A 26,030-nucleotide genomic window follows, 5' to 3' on the forward strand; every position below is an offset into this window, starting at 1 on the left:
CCAGCTTGCTCCAGTATCCTCCCTGAAGCCAGCAGCCATTAGACGTCTCAGATCAGGTAGACAACTTAAGTTTTATTGAAAAAGAGGGTTCTGTAAGGATTGTCTGTTCAATGGAGAGTTAATATTTTAAGTTTGCCATGAGCAAATCTCTTGTTAATAGTTTTTGATTTCTCTTTAATGAGTTCTCTTGTATGCATATTTGTGTATACGTAAACTTGTGTATGTGTAGGTTGAGGGCGAAGGTCATTTTGCATGTCACCTAGGAACACTGTCCACTTCTTTGAAATGGTGTCTTATTGGCATGGAGCTTACCAGTTAGGCTAGGCCAGCTGGTCAGTGAGGGCCTTCCCACTCTTTTTTTCCTTCTCACTAAGGCATTTTTATGTTGATCATGGGGATCCAACTCTCAGGTCTTTGTGCTTTCAAGGCCAGTGCCTTACCTACTGAGCAGGCCCTCCACCCACCCACAAAGCTCTGATAGCTTTCAGTAAGCCTTTGCTTTTAGTTTATTCCTTAGGAATCCTGCTTAACCTTTAATGTCCCAGTCTAGTGGTTAGTGCCCATTTGACCTGTGTTGTCTATTTCCCAGGATCACAGACTCCAGGGAATGGCAGAAAGCATGCATCCCTCAACTAGAGCAGTTTCTCAGCTGAGAGAAAGCCACTCTTGTTACCAGGGTTTTCTTGAAACTCTAAGAAAGGTGTCAGTTTATATAGTCTGTGGTCTGGTGTTTCAGTCCTTTTTGCGTTAGGTTTGCCAATTCTCACTACATAGGCATCTAAGGAGGCCCGGGCAGATTCTCAGCCTTAGGAAGGTAAATGTTGATCTGTATTTTTGGAGGATGTTGTTATATGTGGCACCCACAATAATTAGGACACGCAGCATGTAATTATGACATTTCTGAGCTGTCTGGGTTGAGAGACACTTTAGAATTGAATTAGCCCAAGGCACCAGTGGTCTGCAGTAGCCTGCAAATGGTGGTAGCCGAGCTGCCTTCAGAAGGGGCGAGGATGAAGGGAAACCCTGGCGTTGTAGGACTGCACTGCACAGCAGAGGGAGGCAGTTGTGTCTCTGATGTTTCCAGCATTGCCCCTGTTTGCAACTTCGCTGTCTTTGATTGACTCCATGTCATTAGCTAGAAAGGAATTCTGTCTCTCTTGTTCATGCTGTGTCTGTCCCACATCTAAGGTTGCATGCAGGAAATCTTTTTGAATGGATGAAGGATGAGAGAAATGAAAAAAACTGAATTCATTTAAAACAGAGTTTAAAAAACTGGCCAGTTTGAAAATTTACCATAAGCCCTTATAAATAAAATCCCTTATTTTGTGTGTGCATGTTTATTTACATGTGTGTGCTACATGCATACAATGACTGTACATGTGTGCCTTCAAATGCATGTATGTATGTGTGGTACATGTGTATACTCTTGAGCATGTGCACTGGTGTGTATGTTTGTGTGTGTTCATGTGTGTGTGGTACATGTGTACCGTGTGTGTGTATGGAGAAGGAGGGCAGCTTTTGTAGAATCGGTCCTCTCCTTCCATCATTCCTTGGGTTACACAATTAAATTCAAGTTGACAGGCTGGTGACAAGCACCTTTACCTGCCCCTTGGTTTTTCCTAAAATTTCATTTAATTCACTAATGTTATTATTATGCCTTTATACCTCTTTTGAGTAATAGTTAAAAGAAAAAAAAAGGAGACTTATTTGCCAAATAGTTGATCTTCGATATCCCTGGGTTTCCTAACCTCAGATTCACCCAATTGCTGTGGGCTGAAAATATTTACAGAAATGAAGGTAAATGGCTCCTGCACGGAAGACTCCCAAGCAACACGTTTCCTTTGTCGTTACCCCTTAAATAATAATACATAGTTATGTAGTATTTGCATTTAGAGATTTCTGAGGTCTGGAGAATATGTACAAAGGTTATATGCAGGTTCTCTGCCTTTTGTTGGTTTGTTTTGAGTTTTCAGGGCAGGCTCTTACATACCCCCACTAGCCTATAACTGAAAATGACCTTGGACACCACATTTCTTTGCCTCTGTCTCTCAAGTGTTAGGAGGCGCGCAGCCACTGTCCCTGCTGGTTACACCATGAGGGACCTGGGTGTCTTTAAACTTTGGTGGCCACTGGTGGAAGAATGGAGAAACTAGCCTCTAGCCCAATTCTCCTTAAACCCTGAGGAACAACTGTTGATAAGATAGGGAGGTTTAGACGAAATCCAGGGCTTTGCTTGTGTATCTGGGAGCCCTGAAGGTCTGACGACACTGACTTGGAAGTCCTGAGTTGTCAGCTGCTGACTGACAGGAGTAGCCGCTGGGGATGTGTCCTCATCCTGCTGCCTCACCGCCTCACACTTGGTCTCTGAGTGTGACTCAGTTTCATCTGAACTTTTTAAACTTACTGACCCTCGCCATGTATCCCATGCTCGCGTATACCATATTTAATTTTGAAAATTTTATTCTTCGACAACTTTATATATGTGGTCTGTACTTTTATTATGATGACAATCATTTGTATTTTTAGGCACACTTAATGTGCTCACACAGATGCAACCTCTTTCTGTTGGACTGGCCTGACCACATATATTGTGAAGTAGGAGACTTGGGTGATTGGCTTTGTTGGAAGGTTTCTGTAACACCTCCTACAGGTTAGAACCTCTGTATTGTTTTTGGCCCCTCCTTTTCAGCAGATTATGTTTGAACTTCCTGTTGCCTTCTGATCAAAATATACCCAGCACCATGTTTGCCTGAATGCTGCCATACTCCCTGCTGTTACAGGATATTTGATCACACTGTGAACCCCAAGATTTTGTCATTTGTTGAAAAAACCTGTTTCTAGTTATGGTGTGGTTCAACCCCAGCACACCTTTAATTCTAGAGTTTTCTGTTTGAATACTGTAAACGGGATTACATAAAATCAACCATAGGTTAAGAGGCAGAATAAGCAACCAGCTGACAGGAAGAAAACCATAGAGAGAAAGGGGAGGTCAGGAGGATGGATGGAGAGATGTATAGATAGTGTAACAGGGAGGGACATTCAGTTTGACTTTTGTTTGAGGCGGTAGTGTAGGAGAGAGTTCTTTTTCTGGGATGTCAGTAGAGGAGGAAGGCCAGCTGGGTGCTTTCTCCGCCTCTCTGAGCTAGCAGGGTTTCTTAAGCCTTAAGCCACCACCTCAGTTTATAAGAGTTGCCGTTGTCATGGTGTCTCTTCACAGCAACAGAACACTAAGACACAAGCCTTTGTTTTCCTGTTGCAGTGGTGAAATACATCAACAGGAACAACTTATGGGAGAAGCCTGTATCTTAGCTCACAGCTGAGGATGCAGCCCATCATGGCAGGAAACTGAAGACAGCAGGAGCTAGAAGCAACTGTCACATGTGTCCACAGGCAGGAAGCCATGGGATGAGCGCACATAAGTGCTCTGTTTGTTTGCTGTGTTGATGCAGTTCAGGGTCCCAGTTCAGGGAACCTTTCCACAGTCACATAAGATATGTCTTCCCAGGTCAATTAATGTAAGCAAGCTAATCCCCACAGGCATGCCTGGAGGCCCATCTCCCAGCTGCCCTAGATTCTGTCAGGTTAAGAACACTAACCTTAACACACATGTATAAATGTGCTTCTTTGAACACGATGATATGATAGATTTCCTACGTAACCTTTTTGTTTTGGATGTATTTGTCACACTGGATGTGATATGATAGCTTTTGATGTATCATACAGTAAAAATAATTTATGTGTGTGTGAAGATGAGATTTTCTATATCCAGGATATGTTAAGACATTTGTTATTGTTTCTGGTAGGCATTTTGTGATCAAATGGCAGACGTTAAAATATGACAATGTAATATAACGTCATGACTGTTCTACTCCAAGGATGGCGATAGCAAGCAGGTCACATAATTTAGGGACATGTAGACATTCACCTTCATTTTCCCCTGGCTTGTGTTTCCCCATGTAAAACACTCCCTTCTCAGTAGGTTGTCCCGAACATGCCATTTTATGTCTAGGTAACCTGGGTTCAGCTCCTTTCAGGTCATACTGCTCCCTTTGTTTGAGTGGCCATTGGTCTCTCAGTCACATCCCTCTTGGGCCTAATGTTATAACTGGAAGCCCCAGAAGCAGCAGAATTCCGTGCTGCTTCAGGCTGCTTGCCTGCGCTGGTAACTACTTCTTTGCCTCTGACTTTTTCCTTCCCAGACAGCCGTCAGATCAGATCATCTGAAAGAGGCAACATATTTTATGAGATGCATGTTCATTCACCTGAGCAGTTTCCTGTCTCTTTAGTCCCACCCTGGGCTGCCTGTTTCCTGTTTCTTGAGGTGGATTAGAGAGGCCTCTGGCTAAAATGGACAGACCTTACTAGGTCCTCCTGTGAATAACTGGGCAATTAAACGCAGACAACAGAGGCCCAAAGAACCTGTGGCCTGGTTTGGGGTTAGGCTTACTAAAGAGTACATACTCAGAAGCACCCTCCTAAATGTAAGGGTCACATAGTCTAATTGTAGCCTTGCCATCCCCTGCACTAGAAGGAAAGGAAGAAAGGACAAACACCAAACAGTAGCTTTTCCTTCTGCAAATTGTGTCTATCGTGTAGATATAATTACATTTTTATAAACTGTATATAAGCTGTAGCACTTTTTAAAGGACCCTGAGTATTGGGGGAACAGAGACTTAGATGGTAGAGAACACTTTCCACCAATAGTAGGTATGCCTATCCACTTCTCTCTCTCTCTCTCTCTCTCTCTCTCTCTCTCTCTCTCTCTCTCTCTCTCTCTCTCTCTCTCTCTCCTTCCTCTTCCTTTTTTTTTTTCTTCTTTTTTTCTAAGATGGGGTTTGTCTGTTTAGCCTTGACTGTCCTGGAACTCACTCTGTAGAGCAGGCTGGCCTTAAACTCAGAGATCTGCCTGCTCTGCCTCCCAAGTTCAGGGATTAAAGGAGTGCACCATCACTGCCTGGCTTCCACTTTACTTCTTACACTCTCATGTGTTTGTAAAGTGGTTTGCTGTGGCTGGGTGCTTAAAATGCTCCCACCTTACAATAACTGCCCTTCTACCCCATGTTACTTCAACCTCTCAGTGAACATGCCTTGAAAACAACATCCCACCAAGTGTGAGTACCTGCTGGAGAGCGGGACAGTGGTCAGTTCTATATTGGTTATGCAGTGACCTCAGTCTGTGAATTTGACTCTCCCACTTATTTCATGGCTTTAACAATGTGATAGATAAGTGTTCAATGTGTTTGATTAGACCTATGATTTTCCTCAAGTTAAAGTGTGACTTGCAGACTTGCTGGTCCCTGGAAAATTTTTAGTCTCCATAACTTCTAGTTGAGTGGTCACTTGTGCTTAGTATTTGAACTGTTGGAAAGAATGAAATTCACTTCAAAGTTTGATTGCTTCTTCTGAAGCAAGGGAAGGAGGTTGGAGTTGAGGGCTTCTGGGGTGGGAGGGTCTGCGCTAACTACTTAATAATCAAGTAGTCATATAGCATGCAAGGTGAAACCTTCTGTGTTTCTAGGGAAGCCTACTGGGAGAAAGGTTAGGACTTGCAGCTGGCAAGTCACACAACTGGGACTTAAACTCATGCGGGTCGTCTTTTAGGAACCTCCAGGAAGGTAGTGTTGCTAGGGGTGGGCCTTTCTTCATTTGTAGTATACAGGTAAGCACTTAGGATGAGTTTTGCATGTTAGTACATTATACATTTTACAAACAGGATTGTTCTTGGGGCTGGGAGGTGACTCAGTGGGTAAAGTACCTGCGGTGTCCCACAAGTGTGAGGACCTGATTGTATCTCCTCTTCCTTTGTAAAAGCCAGGCGTGGCCCCATCGGTAATCCTAGTACTAGGAGTGGGGTTGAAGACAGATTTATCTGTGGACCTTAGTACTTTGCTGTTCTCTAGGTTAGGGAAAGACCATTTCTCAAAACTTAGGTGGAGAGGAATAGAGGAGGGTGCCTAACAATTGACTTTTAGTCTTCACAAGTGTGTACGTACAGGAGAGAGGAGCATTCTCTCTCTCCCTCTCCCTCCCCCTCTTCCTCCCTCCCTCTCTCCTTCTCTCCCTCTCTCCCTCAACACACACATACACATACACATGCGCACACACACACACACACACACACACACACACACACACATGATTATGATCCCCATACTATTTTCAAGAGCTGCAAGTGACTGACTCAGAGATGTGAGAACCAGCAGCAGTGAGGCCATCTGGAGGTCTGATTCTCCTTTGGAAAAGAAGTTGGGAATCAAGTTCTTCAGATCCAGCAAAGGTCTCTGTAGGTTCCCAGGTGTTTCGCTTAGAAACTATTCTTTCCCTGAGGTTGGCAGCAGTTTCCTTCTGGGGTCAGTACTAGTGAGAGATGAGGGGAGTACAAGAGGACCTCTGGCCTCTCTGTCCTCCCAAATGCACCCCTCATTTCCATTTAAAAGGTAAATCATCAGAGAGACAAGTTTTGAGAGTCAAGAAGACTTGTGACAAGACATGAAACTAGCGAGGTGGTGGTGCATGCCTTTAGCCTCAGCACTTGGGAGGCAGAGGCAGAAGGATATGTGAGCTCCAGGCCAGCCTGGTCTATAGAGTAAGTTCCAGGACAGCCAGGGCTACACACAGAAACCATGTCTTTTGGGACAGCCTCCCCCTCCCCCCCCCAAAAAAAAGAGCAACTACTTGAAACTATTAGGTAGTCTGTTTTGTTCCTGAATTTGCAATTGTTTCTCTTAAGTAATGCCAGGGTCAAAACACAAACTGGGTTTTACTCTTCAAAAAGGAAGGGAAATGGCCCCTTGGCTGCCTTGTCATATCTTAAAGGAGGTTGCTGGTCCTGAAGGAGGTGGGATCAAGTGTCACTTGGTTTTGTATTGAACTGTATTACCCTCACCACACCCACTTGCTGGCAAGTTCTTCCTTTTCTTTGTTTCAGACTGAGGAAGGGCTGCTTGGACTTCAGTCCTCCTCAAGATGTTAATTACATGTTCAAAATCATGTGTTCTTTTAAAAGTCACTTACGCACAGCCTTGGAAAGAACTCTAAGAGCAGGGAGTCGCTTCAGGGTGCAGAATATTGTTCTGAAGGCCTTGGGAAATAAATCTCAAGAGTTAGTTCATTTACCACCAAGACATATTTAGTCAGTGTATATAAACAAAAGAAGTCACAGTGTGCCTGGACATTATTTGTCCCAGATGGAGCTTAAGCTTGGCTCACTGTGCAGCACTGATGTCATGGTGCATCAGCTGGCCCCAGAATACATGTGCAGCGAATCAGCTCCGTGTTTGTGTGCAACAAGGGCCCATGGGGAGGAGGGGCAGGGCAGGCTGGAAAATCTTTGTCACATTTTTCTTCCTTTGCACTCTGTGGAGACTAGTGTCTGTCCTGAATCTGGACTTAGTGAAGAAAGAGGGAATATTTGGAAAGATCAGTGATGTTTTAAAGTTGGCACTTGAATGTGCTCAAGGCCCTTGTTCTTCTGAGACTTGGAGCATACTATGTCTAGTTTTCCAATAGTTGCTTAGCGAAGAGGCTCTTGCACTCAAATACGAAACCCCTCCCCACAACACACACATGATGATGACCTTGAAGCTAGGTCCTTATACGTGGTGGAAGAATGTTCTACTGCTAAGACATGCCTTCATCCCCGAAACCTTTGAGACAAATCACCACCATTCCCACTGCCCCAGACAAGGCCCCATGTAGCCCAGCCTAGCCTTGAACCCATTTGCAGCCAACACTGGCACTGATCTCCTGATCCTGCCTCCACCTTTTAAGTGCCGGACTTGGCAGTGCTCATGGCTGTTTTCCTAAAGCTTTACAGTTTTGAGCATAACTTTAGTCTTTTTGCCTTGATACCTTTAAGGAAGACAATTGCCTTAAACTTTGTGATGGTCTGAAATACCCATTTGCATAGCTGTTTTGCTCTGAGGTATCCATTTGTTTAACTGTTGAGCTCTTTCATCCGTGTGTGGTGGGGGACTCTCAAAGAGTTGTGTAAGTATCTAGAAAGCCAAATGCTTGAAGCATCCTGAGGGATCTGTCTGGGCTTATATCTTCAGCGTACTTTGAGAGGATGGCCTTTGGGTGGGGAAACAGCCACATGTCAAGTGGTTCTGCCTGTATGAGCGCTTGCAAAAAAGTTAATTGTAGAGGAATATGTAGAATGTTATCTAGAAGTTCTGCTCCTGAGTATATACTCAAGAAACAGGAGTTTTAGAGTTTTCTAAGAGTTTTAGAAACAAATTAACTTTTAATTAACTAATAATAGGCGAACCAATAATAGATGAGCCAAAGATAGTACATTCACAAGATGGAATATTACTCAGAAGGAAAAAGTAGTGGTAAGAGATGACACAGCTGGGCGTTGGTGGCGCACACCTTTAATCCCAGCATTCAGGAGGCAGAGGCAGGGGGATCTCTGTGAGTTTGAGGCCAGCCTGATCTACAGAGGGAGTTCCAGGACAGCCTCCAAAACAATACAGAGAAACCCTGTCTCGAAACCCCCCCCCCCAAAAAAAAAAGAAAAGAAAAAGAGATGACACAGACAACCTGGACAACTTTATGTTAAGTGAAAGGATTTATTCACATTGTTTATTTTGTTTTTGTAAGGTGTACAATGAGCAAATATACAGACTCCAGAAGTTCATTAGGGCTGGAGGAATTGAGGGAAGATGGGGAATGAAGCTGGGCTGTTCAAAATTTTCTAAAACATTTTGTATCATGGCTACCAACTATGTGATTGTAAAATACTTCATGTAGATGAACTGTGTGGTATGTTACTTAAATCTCAAAGATATTAATGCAAAATATTTGAAATTAAGAGCTCAAAAATAAAACAGCCAGGCAGGGCCCTCCATAGCAAGCAACCTTTTATTGCTTGCTTGCATTATCACCATCTTAATTAGAAGTCTTTCCAGGCAGGCCACAGGGTTTCAAAGCTGTAAGGGGCTTAGATTTTAGAACCTCTGCAAGTGGATTCTAAACTCACCCCTGTTGCCAGGATCCAAGGAGGCTGAACAGAGCCTGGAATGCGCATTCTCAGGAGACCTATGTCCAGACAGCCAGTGACTGAGGGGAAACTGGGCTCAGAGTGAGAGTCTGCTGGACTTAGATTTTAGTGAGGACATGAAACATGGTAAATTGGGTAAACTGTTTCTCTTTAATCTCTCACTTAATTCAGACTTGGTAGTGTTAAGAAGTGTTAGTAATAGCTGCTAAGCAGGGAGGGCCTGTTCCTGTGGGAGATGGGTAAATATTGCCTGGTTTTTTATAGTGCAGAAACACCCGGGCTCTGAAAGATGAGGCGGGCTACGTGACAGAGCAGGGACTAAGCCTCAGTCTTTCAGATTGGCTCTTCTCGATGTATCCTGGTGTCCTTACATACATGGTTACATCTCAGTTGGTTTTTAAGCAACAGAGAAAAACCTTAAGTTTAGCATTGTGGCCCAATTCTTCCTATTTACATCCTTAAGATGCTCTGAAGGCATTTATGTACTAGGAAATGTTAGAAGGCATGCTGGCCTGGACTCCATCTAAGGAGTCCAGGCATGGGAACTTGTTTTGAGGTTCGACATGTTCCAGACCTAAAGGGTAATTTTTATTTTCTGTTGAAAGACTGAATTTTAAGGGATACATTTCTCTCTTCCTCTCCCTTTCATTCTCTCTCCCTCCTTCCTTCCCTCTCCATGTGAGCATACATTAAGTGCAAAGGTCAGCCTCGGCTGTCTCTTCAGGGACCATCCACCTTGCTTCTTGAGTCGGCGTCGCTCCTTGGCCTGGAGCTTGGGTCAGGTTGGCTGGTCAGCAAACCTGAGTGGTCTCTCCACCTTTTCAACGGGGATTACAGGAGTGTCCCACCATGCCTACGTAATGTTTTTCTTAGGGGTTGTAGCTTGAAGTTTGTGTAGCAGACATTTTACTGAGGTATACTAGGATAAAGGCTACATTATAATGTCAAGAGATGAAGAAACAAAATCATTTACCTAGTTTAAGATGGAATTACCGTGGAATCAATGTGGATGCTTTGGAGCTACGATTAACATGGACCTGAAGAAGCAGTGTGGTGATTCTGCTGAGACTCCTGTTAGATTGGTTTCCCAGTCTTTCCTTTGGGTCTGCACAGGAGTAAGAATTGTAGCAGGTACAGAGACTGTCCATGGTGACTGCTGGGAGCTGACTGGAGGGAAGGGCTGGATGCTGCTGACAGCTTTTCTTGCTAGTCTTTTAGAGCAAAAGCCAGGAAAGCAAAAGGGAAATCAGTAAGGGAAAGAGCAAGTCTAGAAGGAGGGAGTGTCAGGCACTCGTGTGCCAGCTGTAGGAGCAGTAGATGGGGAGGCAGGAGCACTGGTGGGGAGACCATTCTGGCTGTAGCAGTGGGATGCAGAAGTGTCATTGGATGGCAGAATTGGTGCCAGTATAGACTGTGAAGTTCATGCCTCTTAGAGGTGGGGATGGTGTTAATGAGGGCAGCGCATACATTCTGCTCAGCCTGAGTTGGGTTCCAGCCTAGCTCAGCCATTTAGTCAAGTGACTTTGGGCTAATTTCTTTTGTGTTCTTTAAGCTTCAGTTTTCCCATCTATAAAATTTGGTTAATAATTCCTACTTGGAACACCATATGGTTTTCATGAGTAGTAACTTTTAAAAAATTATTTATTCATTATGTATACAATATTCTGTCTGCATGTTTGCCTGCATATCAGAAGAGGGCACCAAATCTCATTACAGATGGTTGTGAGTCACCATGTGGTTGCTGGGAATTGAACTCAGGACCTCTGGAAGAGCAGTCAGTGCCCTTAGCCTCTGAGCTATTTCACAGTCCATAAGTAGTAACTCTCTAGAGTTACTATAAGGAAAAAGAAAAGCCTGGGAGAAAGGGTTGCTAAACTAGCCTCTATGACACTGAAGTAATTTTACAGATGTTGAGTAGACTGTTGAGAGAATAGCCATCTCTTTTTTTAGATCTATTTTTATTTTATGCTTGTGTGTGCATGCATATGCCTGTGTGTATGTTGCTATGCTCACACTTGTGAATACCAGTGGTGGCCAGCAGAATGCCCCTGATCCCCTAGAGCTGGAGTTACAGGCAGCTGTGAGCCACAGAACATCAGTGCTAGGAACTGAATTCCAGTCCTTTCTCTGCAGGAGCAGCAAGTGCTCTAATTGCTGAAGCACTTCCCCAGCCCTGAGAACCCTCCGATCTTTTGAGAAAATCGGGTATTAAAATATCTGGGACCCTTTGGAAAGAGTCCAAAAATCCAGGAAGAAGCAGAATGAGAATCTGTCTTGCCAGCTGTGCTGATGGCACATTGGTGTGAACCAGTGTTTGTGGGGCCTGCCTGCTGCCTTCTTAGCTCTTACACTTCTGCAGCTTTGAAGTCTGGCTGCATGAAGGATGGGTGAGCAGGGCAAGCTTTTGGGTACTTTCTCATCTCCTGCAGCATCTTTGTGGTGTGCCTGTTTGCTTAAGTGCCTTTTTACAACAGTGATGCATTCTGGTTGTTTGTAAACCATAACTTCCCTTTTGGAGAAAAGAGGTATGAGTTTGAGAACCTGAGGGGGTGGGTTGGTGTGTGTGTGTGTGTGTGTGTGTGTGTGTGTGTGTGTGTGTGTGTGTACGTACAGGTGTACATCTTGGCTCAGGTGGCATTGCAATTGGAACAGATCTGATGAAGCAATGCAGCTTGAGGTTTGAAGCATGTCTGCTTCCTTTGACAGCTTGTTTTTGTGTCAGGATCTCTGGGAATGAAAAATCTGTGTGATGCATGCCTTTAATCCCAGCACTCAGGTGGCAGAGGCAGAGGCAGGAGGGCGTCTGTGAGTCTGAGACAAGCCTAGTCCACAGGGCAAGTTTCAGGACAGCCAGGGTTACACAGAGAAACCATCTCTGTGTAAAAAAACCCTTCTTCGCTTTGACAAAAGCGCAGCGTGAATGTGAATTGGTTTAATGCTAACTTTGAAAAGCAGCAATGGCCAATGACTGAACAGAAGTGATAATGGGTTTTGCTTACTGTCCTAAAGGAAACTCAAGGCAGCTATGTCAGGGGAGGGCAGCTATAGGAAGAGAGAGGGTAGGGCAGGAGAGAGAGAGAGAGAGAGAGAGAGAGAGAGAGAGGGAGGGAGGGAGGGAGGGAGGGAGGGAGGGAGGGAGGGAGGGAGGGAGGGAGGGAGGGAGGGAGGGAGAGAGAGACAGACAGACAGAGAGACAGACAGAGAGACAGACAGAGAGACAGAGACAGAGACACAGAGAGAGAGGCAGAGAGAGAGAGGCAGAAGAGAGGAAGAGATAGGAGAGAGAGAGAGAGAGGGAGAGGGAGAGGGTGGGGCAGCAGAGAACTGACTTGATGATACAGAAGATTTGGTGCCCTTTGTCTGTCAGATGTGACACATTCCTCCAAACTTCATAATGCAAGGTGGCTCATTCGTGCCTGCCATCAGGACAGCTGTCATCAGGACAGGCCGTTGGGCTGCTGCCTCACAGCTTTATTTTTATCTCTGTCATTGGCAGTGACAGTGGCACAGTGGTCAGTCTCAGTAAAATAAAATGCTTTCTCCTAAAAATAACCAACGCCAAGTTCAGAACAGTTCACTCCAGTTGTGACTTCTGCCCTTGAGAGAAGAGAAATCACTATTAGGAGGCATGAACTTTGCCTCATTTGTAAGGTAACTTGATAGAATATAATCTGGTTGTCATAGCAACTAAGCAGCAGTGAAAATTACGTGAACTAAAACATTTGAAGAGAGATATGTTGGTATGATGCTTAAAAACCATTTACCTATCATCTTACTTCTGAAGAATTGAAGTATAGGGGATTAGGAACTGATTGTTAGCTTGTGTGTATGAGTGTGTGTATGTGTATGCAACACACACTTTACATATGTATTCTGGAGGAGGCAGGGTGCTTCCAGATCATGCTTTGAATTGTCGCCTAGTGTCAGTGATCACAAAAGACTGTCGTGACTCCTCATGCAGTGTGGTAGGCAGAGAGTATGACCACATCAATTCATAAATCCTTTTTCTTCCCTGGGACTTTGCATCACACCTCTGGCTTGTATTCTCTGGGCCATTGCTGACAAGTGTGTGGGAGAAGAGGGTGTATGAACGCCGGGTTGTCAAAGAGGAGTAAGGCCTACCCCGCAGGAGGAGACACATGCCTCTTACTTCCAATCTGAGCAACATCCTCAGCTTGTAGTCAGGAGATTGAAGGCCCAGTGCTGAACACACTGCTGTGTTTTGCTAAATGAACATAGTATCAAAATTCCCACTAAATATAACTTTCCTGATTAGTGATCAGAGAAGTTTCTATGTGCGGTGAGTGGTGGTTAGCAAACCCACAACTGGTCAAGATGTAAAATGTAAATCTGTGGAGTGGTCGACCTTAAATGGGACATCTGTCACAGCCCCTTTCCCTTAAGGCTCAAGGGCCATCATAGATGACAGAGCAGAAAGATTCTGAGAGCCAGAGGTTGGGAGGACTGGACTGAAACAGAGTCTCAGGTCCTGACGGAACACTGCGCTCGTGTTCTCGGCAGCTGTGCTTGACTGCACAGTATCAGGTAGTCGACATTCTAGCCTCGAAAGAGGGGAGGCTCATGATGCCTCTGCCTCTAGCTGAGGAAGTAGTGACGGCTGATGCAGTAGGGGATGGAGAGTCAGTTTTCTTTAAGTGTGGCCTCTGGTAGCATAACCATGCTCCAGTGTATGGATGGTCCCACACCCATGAGGATTTGGGCAACACAAATTAGACTCAGTGGATTATTGGGGGCTAAAAAAAAAGACACAAAGTGGACAGTAGGTCTGGTGTGATCAAATACATTGTATATATGTATTGAATTCTCAAAAATGACAGCAGCAGGGTTTTATCTGTCAAGTTCTGGTGGGCAACCAGAAGCAATGGGAATTGCTTACATTGTTCTGGGGAGCTGGCCAACAACTCCAGGGGAATACCCCACACCTGGCCTGGGAGTTTTGGACAAACATTATCTCCTGTGTAGGGTAACTCCAATTAAACGGTTTTATATGCAAAATGAATACATTTAGGAAGCTTATAAAGTACTAGATTTCCATGTGGTTTTCTTTAACATTCTTATTGTGTCTGTTCTTCCATCTCCCTGTCTCTCTCCTCACTGAAACCCCAGTCCCTGTTTTTCCTCCTTTGCCTTCAAACCCTGATATTCTGTGGTCCCTCCTCCCCTAGGTTCATTTCCCTCCCTTCATTGAAGTGCTGTTTTACTGGGTGTAGTGTAATAGAGACGTGATGTATGTTTATATAAAAACAAAGCTGACTCAGATGATTTCCGTGTTAAAGGAATGACTAAACCTGCGGCTGGAGAGCAGCGGAAATGCTTTAATTAACTCTGTGGATCTAAAGGGATTTCCTTTTGAGTTTTTTTGTGTACAGTGCTCTGCCTGCACATATGCCTGCAGACCAGAAGAGGGCATCAGATCTCATTACAGATGGTTGTGAGCCACCAAGTGGTTGCCGGGAATTGGACTCTGGACCTCTGGAAGAGCAGCCAGTGCTCTTAACCTCTGAGCCATCTCTGCAGCTCCTCCTTTTGATTTCCTAAAATGGCATTCCGCCTTCACATTGGCGAGAACTGGGATGGGGGAACTTGAAAGATTATTGACCCAATTACTATGGGGGGAAGCAAATTATCTTAAAGCAATTTATCCTTCAAAATACAATGAAGCATCTGGGATGAGGCTTGAACTGCTTTCCCCTGAATGTTCCTGATGGTTTTCAGTTAATGTATTTACTAATTAAAAGGAATCCATGCCTTAGTAGTATCTCCTGCTGTGAATTATTACTTGAACTAAATATGTGGATGTTAAAGATTTGTATGATGCAGAAATGACTTTGATCTGAATAGTATTACAGAGCAGATAAATTGTGGTACATAAAAAGTTGATGTTAAATTGCATCTCATGAAACCCTTTAAAATAAAAAAAATTAATTTGTATGTATATACTTGTGTACGTATGGCCCTACACAAGTATATTGTGCCACATCAGTCTGCAGAGGTCAGAAGAGGTGTTGGATCCGCTGGAGCTGGAGTTACAGGTGACTGTGAACCACTGTGTGGGTTCTGGGAACTGAACTCCCGTTCTCAGCGAGAACAGTGAGCTCACTCAACCACTGAGCTGTCTCTCCAGTTTCCAATCCTATGAGATCTTAATTCTTGAACTAACCTTGTAAGACAGTTTTCCTTAGCTTTTACAAACCTCCTTTTCTCAGGGGGAAGTGTGGTGAGGCATGAGTTAGTCAGTCAGGTCTTGTCCTAATAATACCTCAGTTAAAGAAGGAAGCAACTTCTAAAAATAATTGCTAATGTACTTTGCTGATTGCAGTTCTAGAAAAAAGAGTAGATGCCAGCTGTTTACAGATGTAGTAGTGTGTGCGGAGGACTGACCTCAAGGAACAGGGGTGTTAGAGCAGGCTTACTGCAAGGACGAGAAGGAATGACAGCATTGTCGTGTCGTGTCTACTAATGGGTCAATGCTGTTGGTCTTGTCCCTCCTGATGTGCAGCTACAATCATGTCTCTTCATTTGTGTTTAGTTTTAAATCAGTGATTTTTCCTTTGATTAGAACTAAATCTGTGAGGCTGTTGAGGTCATGCTTCACTCCAGCTGCTCCCCATCATGGTGTTTGGAAGTTACCATCTAATATTAGATATCTGTGTCTATGTGAAAGAAACACTGATTCTAGGCTATATATTGAAACATTTGAGTGTTTGCTGAGGTTCGTTTCTCTTATGCTGTTTATTACTTAAGGTTTTATATGGTCTTTTCCAACCTTTTTAATTTTATGAATTGCCTTCTATTGTTAGCGAATACAGCCATATCTTCCAATAGTGGTAGGCCAGATATTCATTTCTTGTGCAGCTTTCCTTTGTATGTAAAGTTTGTGTGTGTGTTGTTTTCCAATTTAAGTTCGTGTCTAAACTCAAGAGAAAAGAAAAATGTGCTTGCCAAAGAAAAAGTTTTAGTTATATAATGTAAACAACATGGGGCATTATATTAAGCTCTGTGCAAATGCATGTTTTCCTGTATTTCCCAAAATTTGAGTGGGGTTAAGATTTATACCCTAAGGTTTGTGCTAATTCAAGATTTGGTGTCATGTGCTTCCTGCCAAGTACAGAACTTAAGATCGGAAAAGAGGCAAAATGCCCAGTGCACTGGTGCTAACTGGAAGTTTCTGTCAGAGTGCCCCATGCATTGGTGCTAACTGGAAGTCTCTGTCAGAGTGCCCAGTGCACTGGTGCTAACTGGAAGTCTCTGTCAGAGTGCCCAGTGCACTGGTGCTAACTGGAAGTTTCTGTCAGAGTGCCCCGTACATTGGTGCTAACTGGAAGTCTCTGTCAGAGTGCCCCATGCACTGGTGCTGACTGGAAGTTTCTGTCAGAGTGCCCCATGCATTGGTGCTAAATGGAATTTTCTGTCAGAGTGCCCCGTGCATTGGTGCTGACTGGAAGTCTCTGTCTTGTTCTCACAGGTTATTCTTGTGCAAGTTAACCCGGGTGAGACCTTTACAATAAGAGCCGAGGATGGGACACTGCAGTGCATCCAAGGTAAGGAAGCTTTTTGGTAGACATTTTAATCAAAGGATTTCCCCTTCATTATAAAGGAAGTAAAATTTCCCCCAGCGTGTTTACATTGGATTTTCTAGAAGCAAATGTGCCTCTTCTTTATTCTTGTTATATGCTCTCAAATATATATTATGATTCTCTTTGCCTGATACATTCAATAGTGTTATGTATTGGATACCTGTTAGTTATCCATTGCTGGGCACCATAACACAGCATGTTCATCACCCTAGTTTCTGTGGATCAGGAAGTGGCTTAGCTGTGTGTCCTAGGGGTCTGGGGCCTAGAGAGCTCAAGTCCTCTCAACAGGGGCTGGAGGCTCAGATCCTAGTTGGTGACATTTAGTTTTGTGAGGTTACTAGTAGACTGTTTCCCTTGCTTCCTTGTTAAGTGGGCCTCTGCAGAGCATGACAGCTGGCTTCCTCAGAGTGACCAACTTCAAGGTAAGAGGGAGTCAGAGGTACACTCTCCATACCCCTGCAGCAGCAGAATCAAGGTCATGAATACCAGGAGGCCCCCTGATGCTTCATGCCTTTTTCACATGTAAAGTTCCTCCTCCTGAGATCTGGAGAAGGCTTACCCTAGTACACTATCCACAGAATCCAGAACCTTGTGCCTAAACAAGTGCCATATGTGAGTAAGACACTGTGGATATTGGCCTTTAAGCACCTGTCGAGGATGGCCACTGGCTTCTGCTTGGTGTACCTCTCTCAGTGGGCCTCTGGAGAGATCTGTCGCACGCACACCGACCTGTGTAAAATTTTGTGTGGAATGATGACGCCAGCCCTATTCCTGGGCTGTAGTTATGACCATGTTAGAAAGTATAGCTCATGATAGCTCTTCTTGCTAGTGGTTGGGATTGTGGAGCAAATAGTGACTTGTGATGTAGTTGAGTTTAGTTATTAGGCTATTGAGTGTAGGGAACCTAATCAGAAGACGTAGTTTTAAAACCTGGACATGTTTACCAATACATACCAGGTGAGAGGAATTTGTGTCAGTTTTACTTTCCTGTAATGAGCTTCATAGAAACACTTGCCTTTTCTTTCATTGTTGCGAAAATAGACTGCTTTACTGTACAAGACTGCCTTGGATTCAGAAGAACAGTAATTTACAACTTAAAGAAACGAACATATGTTAAAGATTTATGCCTCATAAATTTTAATTGGAGTGAAACTGGAACAATTTAATGATTTTATTAATGACTTTTCACTGACTATACTTCTCTAGCCAGTGCCGCTGGAATTATTTCTAGTATTATAAACTTAGTCTTCATTGAGAGAAAGTATGATAAAACTTCAAGTCAAGGAAGAGAGATAAACATTATGAAATAGTGTGGGTTATAGACTCTTTTTCCTGCCTGTAGTACCACCACAAATGGATCCTGTCTGCAGTTAAAAACCTGGAAGTCTATTTCTTCTGTACTCACACTAGAAGATCTAGGTGGAAATTTACCTCTGTCGATTGAAGGTGAGGTTTTCAGCTCAGGAAGAAAGCAGTTAAAAAATCCCAGCAGCTGGAGGTAGAGCCAGGAAGATCTGGAGTTAAGGTCATCCTGAGCTACATAGTGAGTAAGATTCAAGGCCAATCTGGGCTACAGTGAAATTCTTTGTCAGACAAGCCTTAGAGTAGCTGAGCCTCTGACTCTGGAACAAAGGAGTCTATGAAGTTTTTGAGTCTACCCTACAGCTGACAAGGTAGGTGAGATATCTAGAAGCTAATTGCTGTGTCGATCAGCACAGATCCTTGTATTTGTTTCATAGGAGTGTGTGTATGAATATGAATGTGAGTGTAGTGTCTGTGCTTAGATGTGTGCATACATATTCATGGGGTTGGCTTTCATGTCAGTAACTGGTGTGGTCCACAGGCAATGTTGCAAGTATATTGCTCTGCTCACAAAGGGACTTTGTGTTTATTCCTGATGGTTCTTGGTGATAAGTGATAGTAACACCCTCCCAGTGATTAAAAAATGCCTTTGACTAAAGCAGAGTTATGAAGTCTGTTTATCGTTGGCTGCCCCAGCCTTCCTATTCTTTGTTCTTTTCTGGAGACCTAGACTCTACTATTATCTTCATTTGGGACATGGTGGTCTCTGACCTACTTAATTGAGATGCCACTGTACAGAATGAGAGAGGCAGGGGCCAGCAGCCACATTGCTGTGCTATGGCTTTGGGGAGGATGGGACAACTGGGTGAACTTAGAAGCATGGAAGGCAAGTTGCTGGAAGGTGGAGCCAAAAGCCTTTTCCCCAAGTCTAGAGCACAAGCAGGCACCCAGGCAGAAAATTTAACCTTCACCCGAGTGCTGCTGTGAACTGTTCACCCACATAGTAGAATGTGGGCAATGGCTGTCTATTGCAACTTCTGGTGCAGGGTATGTTATGGCTTCCTTCCGTTACCTGGGATTACATCCCTGATGTTGTAACATTTATTCCACTTGGGCTGTACTGTGAGTGTTCTCCTCTGGTGAGTGTGACAGTCACCTAAGGAAGCTGCAGCCTATGGAGACTGATTCATATTCTGAAAGCCCAGGCCCTGAGAGAGACAAAGACAACTTTTCATCGCTAGTGTGGGAGAGCCTGACTTCCTCATTTCCATGCCCTGTGGCTTTCTGTGAGGCACACTATAAGATTTACCCAGGACTTGGGAGAGAATGCCAGCAGGAGGACACAAAAGCCAGGATGAGGCAGAGCTGCGTCGCAGAGCCGCAGACTGTCACTTTGCTAGTGGAACTGTGGTACAACTACTAGTTCACGACAAGGAGACCATGTTTAGGATTTAATTTCTTCTTGTTCAGTGTCACCATTGGACTCAGCTTCCAAGCTGAGACTTGGTTCTCTCATTACTGAGAAAGGAGGTGAATAGCAGTGGAGTACTTGGACCAAGGAGAGACCGTTTCCCTGGTGTGTGAGTGTGATTTGTACATTTGCGTGTTCATGTGGGTGCATGTGGAGGGAGCATGTGTGTGTCTGTGTCCGTGTGTGTACCTGTGTGTGTGTCTCTGTGGTTGTGTGTGAAGGAGAGACGGTTTCCCTCGTGTGTGAGTGTGATTTGTACATTTGCATGTTCATGTGGGTGCATGTGGAGGGAGCATGTGTGTATCTGTGTCCGTGTGTGTACCTGTGTGTGTGTGTGTCTGTATGGTGTGTCTCTGTGACTATGTGTGAGGGAGAGACGGTTTCCCTGGTGTGAGTGTGATTTGTACGTTTGCATGTTCATGTGGTTGCATATGTGTGACTGTGTGCGTGTGTGTCTGTATGGTGTGTCTCTGTGACTATGTGTGAAGGAGAGACGGTTTCCCTTGTGCGTGAGTGTGATTTGTACGTTTGCATGTTCATGTGGGTGCACGTGGAGGGAGCATGTGTGTGTCTGTATGATGTGTCTCTGTGACTGTGTGTGCACACAGAGGTGATGGGACAAGCTCAGGTGCCATTCTGCACGTACTCTTCACCTTGTTGTATGAGGCTGCCTCTTGTCCTGGAGCTTGTCTTCCAGGCTAGTCTCTCTCCGGTGAGCCCCAAGGATCCACAACGTCCTTCTCCCTAGTGCTGGGATTACAAATCACCCCCACCCCATGCCCAGCTTTTGTTTTGTTTTGTTTTACAAGACAGGGTTTCTCTATGTAGCTTTGGCTATCCTGTAACTTACTTTGTAGACCAGGCTGGCCTTGAACTCACTGAGATCTGCCTGCCTCTGTCTCCCAAGGGCTAGGATTAAAGGCGTGCACCACCACCACCCAGCTCATGCCTAGCTTTTTTTATGTGAGTCTGGGGATTGGGCAAGCAAGCTCCTACCCAGGAAAACCTGTCTCCCAGTCCCTGTGCCTCATGAAAACCTGTGAGAGTCAGAAGTTGAGTCACATTGTACAGCCCTCTGAAAGAGGGGTTTGCAATTTTAGTTGGGATTAAATTGAAGAGAATAAAGTTGCTTAGGTTAATTTAGCAGTCATCAGTGGAGGTGACCTCTCTAGAAATTCTTAGGCACACACATGGTTTTACATCGTGGTTGAAACTGTTAGCCTGATAACTTTGCTTTGCAAAAGCAGCCAGCAGACTAGAGAACACTTTTGGGGAAACTAGTGATAAAGGATTAGAGTTCTGGAAATTTTGCAATCATACTGAGGTCAGCTCTTTTGTTTATAGTTTAGTTGATTCGCCACATAACTTTCTCTGTATATCATTATGGCTTCACCAAAAAGGACCCCAGAAGCTCAGTATGATGTCATTAAACAGTGGCTTGGAAGTTGGGAACGGAATAATGTTGAAGAATATGGTTGCTTTGGGAAAAAAAAAAAAAAGACTTGTTCCTTAGTGATAACGAAGGAAGGAACACACAGGAAATACAATATGCTCTGAAAGCAGATTTATTTCTGATGGAATATTTCTCAATATTTGCCGTGAAATATGAATCATAAGTGTTGGAGGCCACCAAAGGGCACAACATGCAATCACTTGGAGACTGTGCTGTTCTTACTACAGAAAAGACCAGACAAAGGATGGTCAGGGAAAAGGTCTTAGTAATCACTATGAATTGTGGTGATTTGCTTACAGTCAGGAGTTAATAGACAGCTGTGTGGGTCTCACTATTTTCGTGTCCCTCTCTGAGTCGAGGCGCTGGCAGGGTAGCCTTCCTTCCTGTCTACACATGCCATCTCTCTATCTGGGCCATTTCTCTGCTCTCTGCAGAATCCTCCTGCCAAAACAAACACTCCGCTTCCTGGAAGGCCTTAGGTCTGCCCGTTCCTAGAGCCCTTCTGGACCACTGCCATTCCACTCTGACTTTTCCCTGGGCTAGGGAGGAGCAGGGAGAGGGAGCACAACACAGGTTGGCTATGGATGTAAACCCTTCCCTAGCCCTTAGGTGAGACTAGGAAGTCAGCACTCCTCCACCCAGCAGTCCAGCTTGATAGCTGAGTGGACTCCTGTTAGTTTGTGTCTTGCCAATTATGATGCCTTTACATTTTACTGTTTTAGTGAGAGTTTAATTATGTTGAGTTAATATGCTTTCCATGGTCTCAGAAATCTCCCCAGAAGGTTTAAATTTAAATCACACTGATACTCAAAGCAAACTGTTTGCTCTAGGGAAACATCGAGTGACTTCTTTCTCTTCTTCAGTTGCTCCTGTGTGTGTTAGTTCTCTTCCTCTCTCCTACACCCTCCCTCCCACCTCTCCTTCCTCTACTCCCTCCTGTACCCTCCCCCCATGCTAGAGATTAGGGCCTGAACCCAGTATTTTATACAAGTGCTCTACCACGGACCAGTGAAACATCTTTAAATTTTGAGGAATTATCATACTGATCTTCTATTAATGATATGTTTTTCATGTTTTAAGACCTGAAAAAAAATAGGTGAATATTATGACAATTTGAGCAAAAACAGGTTGAATTGCTTAGAAGGCATCATTATTCTAATAAATATGTTATTATCTAAAAATACTCCCTTGCCCAGCGTATTGTCCAGAGTAATTGTGGTATCCATTTTACAATGGCATTATTCTGCTTAAGTGTTAAGTGGGTCAGGACCTGGAAGTGACAGCAGCATATGGAGGGGACATGAGAATGACTCTGGAGCTACACTGACATAGAGCAGCTCTGACTCCCTTACATTGCGCAACTTCATTCTCTCTTGTCCCCCCCCAGCTCTGTGTCACTCTCCTCCTACAGGGGACAGTGTGGGAACTGTACCATTGATGGTCACTGTGCTCTGCTCTGTGACTATGTGAATGACACCATTGAGAGGGATTCATGCTGCATTTCCTCATTTGTCCCCTTCCCCCAACATGTGATTCAGCAAGCAGAATGGCACAGGGTACCTAATGTTCCTTCAAAAGCAGTCTGTTGTTACATTTGGACAGATGGAAACAGTGGCTGTCACTCTTTGCAAGGGTTCGAGGGAACTCAGGTTGCTCCTTGCTGTGAACAGTGTCGTAGCTGGGCTTCCGCAGCTGAGCTAGACTTTGATTCCAGCTCCTTAAATGTAAACTGGGCATTAATGACAAGTTGCTCTCTGACTATCTTAAAACCTAGGAAAGAGAACCTGCTTTTGGTGCTTTCACAGCAAACCTTCCCTGGGCCTAAATGAAACCATATTTCGATGAAGTAAAAAACCAATCTTGAGATGGTTTGAAAGTGAAGTTACTGTAGTCTGAGTACACTTAGTACTTCTGCTCATTTCACTGTGTTGGGTATGGAATTGATTATTTGATGGTATTTCATTGCTAGTGTGATCTATCCATATTGGAAATGATTCTTTTTGTCCAGTGCTGGGATGTGGTGGCTCTTTTTTCTACATGAGAAGCTGTTTTGGACTTGGTGAGGGATTCTGATCAGCTGAAGTGATTCTGTGATTTGCAAATCTTAGCATGAAACTGGTAGGCCTTTTGCCCAGGCTAGACCCAATGTCTTGCCATGTTGCTGAATGACCCAGAGCTGTTGTGCACAAGAATGAGTTCATTCCGCCTGAGAGGGTATGAAACACATGCCTAATCTGAGCTAAGTTAATACCCTATAACTGAGCTGTATCTTTGCTACTCATAAGACTTAAACACTACCTTCAAGACAAATTATTCTTTCTCCTGTTTGTGTGTTTGCTTTTCTAGTTTTTTTTAAACTTCTCCATTCCTAGGTTTGTATGTTCTCATGAAATAGAGAAAAATGACTTCAGTTTTGAAGCACACCTTATCCCTGAGATGTTTTTAACTTTATTTTATAGTCAGTGTAGTCTTTTCTCCAAACATGGACTGAACGATGCATAGCTGTTCATGCCACATGTGCCTCCTGTATGCTGACCTGATTGACATGCCGCTGCAGAGCAAGCAACTTACTGCTTTGCAGCTGAAAATTCACTCTCCAAGTCTTCACCCTATTGGCTGGTAGATACCAAAGGAGGCAGGGTAGAAAGTCCAGAGTATGGATGGAAAGGCAGCAGAGTTAGGATTGTACAGATTGCCTTTGTCACGTGGGGACGGAGTGTTGTCACAGGTGCCTGACACCTTTCCCAGCAGAGACACCTAGTGTGTCTTTTGTCTTAACCAGGGGCCAGTGACGTAACTCTCTGATGGGATTATGAGAAAATTCTTTGGAAGTGCTATTACCAATGTCATGGTTATTGACAGATCATTGTCATTGTCGTCATCATTATCTAGTATTGTACACAATGCTAATTGTTCTCTTAAAGCAGCTGTGTGGTTTATAGTGGGGAGTGACTTACTGTCCTAGTGTGGAAATCCACTGATTGGAGGTCCAGTCTCCAACCCACTGCTTCTTTACTGTAGGCTGCTTCCCTGGGCTTGCTGCTGACGGCACCCGTTGAAACCTTTCAGCTGGAGCCTTATGGAAATGTGTGCACTGCTCAACTATTGGTTCATCTGGAACACAGTGAGCTCACTGTTGTCCACACTCAAAATGTAGGTCTCCTTGTATCCCGAGCTACAAGGATGTTGCTTTTCTTTTGGACATAGCTGTTCAATCTCACACAAAACTTGAGCAGCCATTTCCACACAGGCTTTTAGACCCTCTTATACCAAGGAAGACAGGTTCTCTCAGTATGTCTCCCATCTACAGGTACTGTATTATCGTCAACTCTTACCCTTCTTTCCATCTTTTTCTAATTTAATATGTCTTGTTCTTGGGTACCACTAAAAAGTCAGTAGACTTTCCTCGTACATGTCACAAAGGCCATTTCAGGAGGAGGACTTTACACCGGCTCATACCTTGAGAATGGTTAGACATTCATCATGTCATGGGGGGAGCATGGGAGTGGTCACATTGCGTCTGCTGTCAGGAAACAGTGCTGGTGCTTGTCTTGCTTTTCCTTTTTATTCAGTTGGGGTACCTCCATGGGTTTGTGGTGTCCACATTTAGAGTGACTTTCTTCCTCAGATAAACCTTTCTGGAAATCCTTTCATAGACTTACCCAGAGGCGTGTCTTCTAGGTGATTCTGAATCCAGTGAAGTTGACACTGAAAATTGTTGACCACAGGCAGTCAGGCGACTATATTGGTAAGGCTCTGAAGTGACGTTGTGTGGCTTAGGAATCTTTGCACTGGGGTCTGGGCTTTTGCAGAAGCCCCTAGTTCAGTTCAAAGCACCCATGTCGGGTGGCTCACAACTTCTTAAAACTCCAGTTTCAGGGATCTGCCACACTTATCTGACTTCTTCAGGGTATTGATGTGCCTCTGTGTGTGTGTTCATAAGTAAAAAATATTGAAAATGAAATCTGTTATAAATTAAACAGTGAGTCACTTCACATTTCTACCCCTCGGTTTCCATTTCTTTAGAATTAGAGCAATATCTATTTTTGAGGACTGATGTGTGGCTAAAGGAGATGCCGCATAGAAAACACTAAGGATTTCAGAGGACTGGGGAGACGGCTCAGTGTGGGTGCTGCTGCACACGCTAAAATACCAGAGTTTAGATTCCTAGCACTTACAAATTGAGGTATGACAGAAGAAAAAAACCTGTTAACATGTGACTACCTAAAGTTGCATGTCCACATGCAAGAACATGTGTGCTTGCATGCCCACACTTGTGGACATGTGTACTTGCATACACACCTGTGAACATGTGTACTTGCATACTCACACACTGTAAACGTGTGTATTTGCATGCCCACACACTTGTGAACATGTGTACTTGCATGCCCATACACCTGTGAACATGTGTACTTGCATGCCCATACACCTGTGAACATGTATACTTGCATGCCCATACACCTGTGAACATGTATACTTGCATGCCCATACACTTGTGAACATGTGTACTTGCATGCCCACACACACTATGAACATGTGTACTTGCATACCCATACACCTGTGAACATGTGTACTTGCATGCCCACACACCTGTGAACATGTGTACTTGCACGCCCACACACCTAGGAACATGCATACTTGCATGTCCACACACCATGCATACATACATATACATGAAAAAGAAAAGAAAAAAAGAACATCTCTGAGTTCCAGCGAGACCACCAGAAATGAGGAAGGTCACACTCCTGGTCATGGGTAGATGCTGATCAAGCTTTCATCTTTATTGCTTTTTACCCTACATCATTATAGAAAACACACTGGAGTTACTGTGATTTTTTTAGACGTTTTTACATTTTGTCCTAACACTTCAAAATAATATGCTTAAGAATTATGCAACAGGAATGCATTTTCTGAACCCTTTTGCTTTCCAGGCTCATTAATCAGCAATTAAAATGTCACCTCTGAAGATGATACCACTGTTTGGAGTTCTCTAAATGTCACAGATCTTCCCATGTCAGGCAACTCAGAAGAGCAAACAGTGCCACGTCACCCAGTTGTCTGTCACGTGTAACTTCAGAGCTTGCAGTCTTCGTTTTTGCTTAAGTTTTTATGTATTTTTTTAAATATAAAAAGCTTTGCTCCTGTACTTGCAAACTGAAGTAGAAAAGTCAGGCTGACGGGCACACGCGTACCGCAGCCCTG

At 44.0% G+C, this 26,030-nt stretch overlaps 1 protein-coding gene across 5 annotated transcripts in view; it reads left to right on the forward strand.

The window, feature by feature from the left end:
- Positions 1-26,030, forward strand: part of Fndc3b (fibronectin type III domain containing 3B) — a 284,468-nt gene that overhangs the window by 74,818 nt on the left and 183,620 nt on the right. For 4 of the 5 annotated variants that reach the window (XM_021226947.2, XM_005069755.4, XM_013113104.3 and 1 more), the window contains exon 3: positions 16,491-16,566. In XM_021226947.2, coding sequence (XP_021082606.1) covers positions 16,491-16,566 — 76 coding nt within the window. Of the gene's footprint in view, positions 1-9,031; positions 9,131-16,490; positions 16,567-26,030 lie in introns of those variants that run through there. The other variant, XM_040754603.1, reaches the window with a different exon arrangement.

This window comes from Mesocricetus auratus, unplaced genomic scaffold, assembly GCF_017639785.1.
Source record: "Mesocricetus auratus isolate SY011 unplaced genomic scaffold, BCM_Maur_2.0 Super-Scaffold_100011, whole genome shotgun sequence".
Lineage (NCBI taxonomy): Eukaryota > Metazoa > Chordata > Mammalia > Rodentia > Cricetidae > Mesocricetus > Mesocricetus auratus.